Source organism: Cephus cinctus, unplaced genomic scaffold (genome assembly GCF_000341935.2).
Source record: "Cephus cinctus unplaced genomic scaffold, Ccin1 Ccin1_scaffold0470, whole genome shotgun sequence".
NCBI classification, from domain to species: Eukaryota; Metazoa; Arthropoda; class Insecta; order Hymenoptera; family Cephidae; genus Cephus; species Cephus cinctus.
In genome coordinates, this window is record NW_014333146.1 from 31520 (window position 1) to 39083 (window position 7564).

The following is a 7564-nucleotide window of genomic DNA, read 5'->3' on the forward strand; positions in this document are numbered from 1 at the left end:
GGGGGGGGGGGGGTAGTTGTGCAAATGTGTTTACGTTTCGCTGTACGGGCAATTCTCATCGTTATTAATAGCAGTATTACCGCTTTATCATTCATGAATACACCAATTTGGCACAGCCACGAGACATAAGGTTCTAAAGAGCCTGTATAGTCGACATCAATGATAAGTCGTTAATCAGTAAAGTGTCTTACAGACATTACAGCATGCGCCTATGATGCATCCTACAGTTAAATAAAAAAAAGAGATAAAGATAAAACTAAAATAATTTATAGTGTAAAAGATGTCCGAAGGATGAACAATTATTTGAAGCTCGCACAATGGTGAAAATAAGTTTAAATTTTTGAGTGTCCAAAAATTCCTGAGACTAAGTGCATCATGGATCTTGATCGCAATCGTCAGTTATTGGGTCAGCACGAGGAACGTATAATATTCTACGTAGACGACACGTCTACCGAACATCAGCGTGAGTCTTCGCCGGAATTTCTGCAGCCTCATATTTATCACGGATTGTATCCACCGAGTCCTGGCGTAGGTCCTCAGCGTTCTAATTCCGTATGCTCGCAATCTGGACGACCTAGACGTAATCGGCATAGCCTGGAAGTCGATCCAGCCAGTAGAAGATGTAGCGTGTCCTCTCAGCGTACAAGTAGATCCAGGGTAAACAGCTACAGCAGACCGACTCCACTAGGTAGGAAATTACTTACTCTATGCGAAGTTTGCTACCCTGTACTCGGAGCTACGATTATTCGATTTAACGATATCGCGTGACGAAACTGGATTTAACAAGAAAATGGCGCAGGGGAAAAGTGGCTGAGACAGCATAGCAAATAACATGGGAAAATGTATGTGGCCTGGGACACTTTTTCCCTGTAGAGAAAAAATTGGATAAAAACTTTATGAACATCAAAAGACATATTTCTGAGGTCATCCGGTTCTTTAGTATCAGTAATATTTCATTTTCAATTTTACCGACATACACGTGCGCCTCGTGCGTGTAGTGCACACGACCTTATGGTTTCATACGTTATATTTTCTTATTCACGGAGATGACGTACAATGTGTCCTTTTGACAGAGGAATCAGAAAAACGCCTCGTATGCCATTTTAATTTTAGTCGTGCGATACGCACGTGATTACTACGATAAAAAATTTCGATGAATAATTAAAGAAAATTCGTTCGGTCATTATCAATGTTAAGTCGAAGGCTGAAAATGAAAGTAAAGAAAGAAAAACAAATCTCCAGGCGACGGTAGAAGGGCCAGCGTGTGCAGGAAGGGAAAGCCACGAAGAGCGAGCACGGCACGTCGAAAGGACTCGGTACGTCCCACGAAGGCCATAGTATTGAAGGAGCTTCCGCAGCTGGGGAAGAGTCCAGCGGAGATTGAACAGGCTAGACGGCATCGAAGAATCGCTATTATAATACTGGCGACATTTCTCTTCCTTCTGGTGGCATCGGTTCTCGTGGTGGTGATCACCCTGACCCACAGCTCCTTCCACAGTCCAGCCACAGGCTCTAAGGAACTGACCGAGCATCGTGCTCAACGTAAATATTGGTTACACCGAAGTCGTGACATTTTGACGTTAACGTATCAGAAAACTAACCGTGTTCCACAATCACTGGCGAATGACAGCTGATTTAACGAGTCATTTAGCGACTAGTAATCTCCGCCACGTGGAGTTGTGTATAAACGTAGACAAATAAATGAGATCGCTCGGTGTATCTGTTTCCCTCCTATTGGTCTCATAACCTATAGTCGTTTCACGAGTAAAAGATCCTATTTAGGGGACTATTTCGCATTTAAAGTCATAAGCAGATAGCCCCTTCGAAAACTTTTTACTCGTATACCTATTGTACCTGACCTCGCACGTGCACCACAATTTATTCCGCGCTATTATTCAATGTTTAACTTAATAAAATTCTCTGTCGTCCTCGACCTAATCTAACAATAACGTAACTCACTGAACTTTCCGCTTGCACTAACCTCCAAACTTCGTACTGATATCCCAAGGCAGTCTTGCTATTTACATGTGTTATGCGTATATGTTTCAGTTCGCAAAGAGAACGAGGAGCTGTTGAATTCGCTCAACCGGGATTCTTCCGTGCCTGTAAACACGACGGTTCCGCCTTGACCATTCGGATCCTCGAATGGAAGGTTCGGCGGCGTCGCAACTGAAACGACACGGCTGTCGCACGTTGGCCAACTGGCCGCCAGAGGTCAGCACGCATCCAACGATACGACGCGTCGGCGCTATGCCCAACTGCATAGGTGAATTACTTCAGCACGGAATAAGCTCAACAGTCGTGTTTAGTCTTTCGTATAAAGGCATACAGTGTCTATAAGGAAGTATATGTATATACAAGTGATGCGACGTGCGAGGAAAGCTGTCCACTCTGTACGGGCTTATTCTCCTCCGAAAGCTCGAGCTTCGAGGACACGTGCAGCCTCGAAACTCGGGGCAAGCGATGCGCAAAGGCAGGATATTGTCGACTTCCGAATTTAGCACGTAATTGTTGAACTTAAAGGTGACGTTCGTGATATCATTGAATACGGGCACGATCGATTATTGATTGTCTAGTCTTTAGTGGCTCGCTCGTGATAGGGAGAAAAAAATATTTCAGCGTCAAGTTTTTGATGACGCGTATCGTGGCACGTGTAAATTACGTGCGTACAATATTCGAGATATTATTCGATTATCGATTGGCTAATTTAACTTTGCGGCATGACTTGTACTGTGTAACACTTGTAATACGTGTATTGTGGATTTGGCCAAAGGTAAAGCTTGGACAAAATTTTGGGGCAAGTTTGCTTTGAGGCACGATTGGATATTAGTGTATGGTCGTGTCTTGTGCATTGACATTAGTCAGAAATTTTATGCACGCTATTGCAGTACATGAATCAATATTGAAATTAGTTATTGAGCAAAAACTGTTTTATTTCAATTCTCATAATTACTTTTATGCGTATTATTGAAACTGGGAGTTTCAGACAGCTGAAAAAAGTTGCTGTTCCGTTTATATCCGAAAGTTGATAATTTATCATCTAGGAATTTGAGCTCAATTGGTTAAGCCGTTCGTTTTGAATTTCAAAAACAAGAATTCGCGCGTATAAATTCAAAACAGTAAAGCCTAGTACTGTCGCCTTTGAAGGGGGATTACTAGATTCAGATTTCCTTACGCTTACGTCTTACGCCGTTACGTTATTTTCTGTGCGAAGGGTTTACGGCATTCTGGGTATGCGCATCCGCTTTATTGAAATCGGACGTGAAAGCGCACCTACGAACATTACTGTCCCGCAATCCGGAACTCGATATAACCTATAAATCTCGGTCACATCAGTTTACCCGTTTATTTAGAATTTCCTCCAAAAATGTTGAGTGCACATGCGCGCACATTCCTTTTGTTTTTGTCAATGGCGAATATACAGGACACTCGCGGTTATTTAATGCAGTCGTGCCTAAAAAGGTAAATAATTAAGTTTGGAAAAGAAGGATGAAATTCAAATTCATAAATGCTCGATACTGTCAAGTCGGATTTCGATAAGTCGTTAAAATGCATCGCCGCCTTCATATCGAGGCGAATAATAAACCCAACGAGTATCCCGAGAGGTATGCGCATGCGCAGAAAATATATGCCGGAGATTTCCCTAAATTCCGCATACGGATTGGCACAGTGAGACGAGCGAGCGTATAAAAAGAAAAGGTGCAGATAAACATACTAGGATATAAAATAATGGTACGTACGGTTATCAAGGTACGTACAACGTGAGTCAAAATGTTGTTGTCAATTGTTTATATAATGTGTTTATAGGCATGATTATGATGCTACCATTAATACAGGAATAACGTGCCAACGCCGTCGCGTATTATTAGTAACGTTCGAGTCACGTAGTACCGACGAGAAAACGTATTCTACGTATGATAATGCAAGTACTGTCTAAGTGAATCTAGGTGATCGCAAATATATGCACAGAATAAGTCACAAGGCTATCGGTCGTCCAAACGGTTTTCCATTTGTGACGCGACTATAAACTCTTCGCACCGTTTTTATTCAGGTCTTTGACAACCTTCGTATCGCACCATTGTAAACTCAGGAAATTATCTTCAACCGTAAGCTCCCTTTAGCGTATGGTTAAACGTGCAAACTGGCATATCGGTAAATCAATCGCCATAGATTCTATGAATCGGACACTCGGAGAGGAAATAATAAGTATTAAATTGATGAGTGATTTTTTTTTGTTCACCCGCATTTCATACACACGAATCATGGTAGAATTTTTTAACGCGTCTCATTTGGCATATATACTACATTTTCATAGGAATCTATATGGACTCTGTTGACAAGCTAGCAACCTGCTGAAAATACCTGTTAGTTGTCATAAGCTACATGCATTTATCGTTCCTCTTAAATGAACGATTTTCTATACTGAAAATATATATACGTTATATACGTACTAGTTACGCACTATTGACTCAGCGCCAACTACAACCGTCCTACGTGAAATCGTTTCCGCGGGCCGAACAATATGGGCTCCCATCATAGGAAAAGATAGACGCCTTTGCGAACGCGACGAACGGGCGCGTTTCTATTTCCTCACGAGAAACGAAGAGAGTAGGTAAATGTAAAAAGTATGGTTTTACGTTTCTTCGTCGCCACGTCGAAGCAGTCGGCTGTCGTCGTATTTCTTTGTATTGCGACGCGAAAGATCACAATACGAGGAGAGCGACGAATAACGGAAGACTGCGTGAGAATCGAAGGAAGAAAGAAAAAAGGAGTGCCGAAGTATTAGTGGGGGAGGAAAGATAAGAGAAAGAGATTGGGGCAGAGCGTTTTAAACGCATCAAGGAAAATAACTCCGATAGAGCAACGGACAATAAAGAAGCATTCGCGCCTATGCACGTTACCCTCCTTTCGTCGCACAGTCGCCATCTAGCTTTCTTCGCTGCAACTACGTGAGACATGCGAACTACTAGAAAAATAAATTGAATGGAAGAAAATTATGAAATAAAAGTCTTTCGATGACCATCACGCAATTATTAATTGCTATTTGGTGATTTAGAAAAAAAAAAAAAGATAATAATTAAAGATGCACCTGGATTCCAATGATATTTAAAAGTCACTCAGCGTTCGTTACTCAGTTAAGAGTAATAAAGACGTTTATTGATGCCCTTCGTGCTGTACTCGTTACACTTCCGGTATCTTGATAAAGTTATACATTGCATTATATACATATATATATGGGAGGATCCCAAGAAGAAACTAGAACTTTTGAATCAAATAAAAAACTATGTACATTTCGCGTCGTATAATCGTTTAATTAAATAAACGACTTTAATGAAATTTTTTTTTTCTCTACATTCGACATACTGAATTCAAACTTTCGAGATTGCAATTAAAATAAGGGTGGTTTCATTTTTCTAAATGATCTTTCCGTTCATTGTTATATTTATAGCTTCGTTGTGTTGCCGTGCGCCCAGGGCCTATAGAAATGCGAATGAGAATCGCTCTAGCATAATCTCGTATACTCATTGTGGTAAATCTGTGAATGTAAACACGAGGGCTGTGTAAGATGTCTTGTGTAATTGAAAACAGAAATTAATCTCTGTATTATGCTGCGCGACAACGAATACGAATGGTCGTGTGAATCGGTGTTGCGTTATTTGTGCGCCTCAATGCCTCCGTGCATGAATGTCCACTTTTTGAGTGAATAAGAAAATCTATGTAATAAAGAAATTCTTAAATTTTTATTTAAACCCACAAATAATTCTTTCATTTCGAGTTACAATTGTGCACTACTTGCTTTTACGTCTTCTATAAGAATACGTCGGAATTTCAGTGAAAATCTTTAAATTCCTAATTAATAATGCGATCGATTAGCTGTACGATGCGACTTTCGATATGAATCGCACCAAAATAAAGGCGCCTTCTCATGTCCAGTCGAGCGAATAAAACGTTAAAGGCGCGTGTACACGAGGTTACGTACAGCTCATCGTTGACAATCATCCGTGAAAGCGTGTAATATGGATACAACGAATGCCATTGCGTGCAGCGTGTGATATAAAGGCGTGTTTTCAAGAGCCTGAAAGAGGCGAATTATCGAGAGAACAAAATATGGAGAAACAAAATGGGCACGAGAGCGTCCAAAATTGTCATCGGCTGTTTCCATCGGAGTCGAACAACAGTTGAAATACATTGTGTAAATGAACAGTACACGTATCTCGTCTCTCTCAACGTGACTCCGAATTGGGAGACGAAATACGTGTGCTGTATATAAATTAAATGTTTTTAAACTCTAGTTCGACTTCGGTGGACACAGCCATTGTTACCATAACGATCTTACGTTTTGCGCCCTAAAAATTTGGACGTTAATCCGTCTTCTACTACGATTTCGCTTCCCTCGAGATTTTCTAATTTTCTTGCCAGAAATTCTAGAGCTGTACGCGACGTTAGTATCGGCGACTAGCGCGATATATCGCGGTATGTTATGGGTCATAAGGATCGAGGTGAGAATCCACGTAAATTATTATCCGTGTACATAATAATTTCGGCGAAAGAAGTCTTGTATATAGAGAGACGACGAGGGAAACTGAGGGATATAAAAGCGCGATTAAAACAATCACGAGTTCGGGGGAGAATTTGATTATTGAATACATTGTAATGGTGTTGTGAGGATGTTAATGAATGAGATATTAAGATTTATGTTTGTATATTGTAATAACGTTATGTATAACGGTTATTGTAATGCAAGAAATATACATACTAGTTGTCCAATTGTTTTTGTACCTTCCTACTGAATCCGACAAGAACAAAAAAACGTCAAGCAGCAAAAGGGACTTTATGGCGCTTGTGATTAGGAATAATCATGCTGAGCGTAAAATGTGACCCCAGAATGCCTTGCACTTGATGTCCCATAACGGTTATTATAATGCAACAAATATACATATTAGGTGTCCAATTGCCTTTGTACCTTCCTACTGAATCCGACAAGAACAAAAAAAACGTCAAGAAGCAAAAGGGACTTTATGGCGCTTGCGATTAGGAATAATCATGCTGAGCGTAAAATGTGACCCCAGAATGCCTTGCACTTGATGTCCCACGGTAAAATTGAGCCATCGGAGGATAAACAGAAGAATCCAGAGTACGTGGCTGAGTCAGAGTGACACTCTTATGAAATGTGACGCACATACCTGTATTCATATCGCGCCATTGGGTTAAAAAAATTACTTTTCCCTGAAATTGGGATAGTTACAGCTAGTATGTCTGCGAGTGACTATCGCAGATATACATTTTGAAAAAGAATATTGCAAGTTTACCCATGTATCAGCGTATACATGTAGAATAATTTTATACAGTGTATTTCGTCGAGTAATTAATATAAATGTTAAATAATAAGCTAGCGTAAGTTAGGTTAGGTTAGGTTAGGGAATTGGGCTGGAACAGGCCCAACTCCACCAAAACCAGAGCTCTGACGGAACCTATCAGAAGAGACGATAACTTAATGGATCCTGTCGATTTTTAGGAACGCGTAAAATCGAGAAACGCAACCGTAGGTGCTGATCTTTGGGGT

The 7564-nt window shown here is 40.6% G+C and overlaps 1 protein-coding gene and 1 long non-coding RNA gene across 4 annotated transcripts in view; one reads left to right on the plus strand and one right to left on the minus strand.

Moving 5' to 3' along the window:
• Positions 1-6768, plus strand: part of LOC107268101 (lateral signaling target protein 2 homolog) — a 28037-nt gene extending 21269 nt beyond the window's left edge. The window contains exons 5-6 of one of the 3 annotated variants that reach the window (XR_003059794.1): positions 194-463; positions 2050-6768. Coding sequence is in view for 1 of the 3 variants with exons in the window: in XM_015740508.2 (XP_015595994.1) it covers positions 2050-2129 (80 nt within the window). In the remaining 2 variants the exon portion in view is untranslated. Of the gene's footprint in view, positions 1-193; positions 464-540; positions 679-2049 lie in introns of those variants that run through there. The other 2 variants (XR_003059793.1, XM_015740508.2) reach the window with 2 other exon arrangements.
• LOC112494405 lies at positions 1382-2121 on the minus strand. The gene is made up of 3 exons (XR_003059797.1): positions 1982-2121; positions 1602-1747; positions 1382-1520 (listed from the first exon to the last, which is right to left on the minus strand). It is a non-coding gene; the product is annotated as an uncharacterized LOC112494405 (long non-coding RNA).
• Positions 6769-7564: the final 796 nt, after the last annotated feature.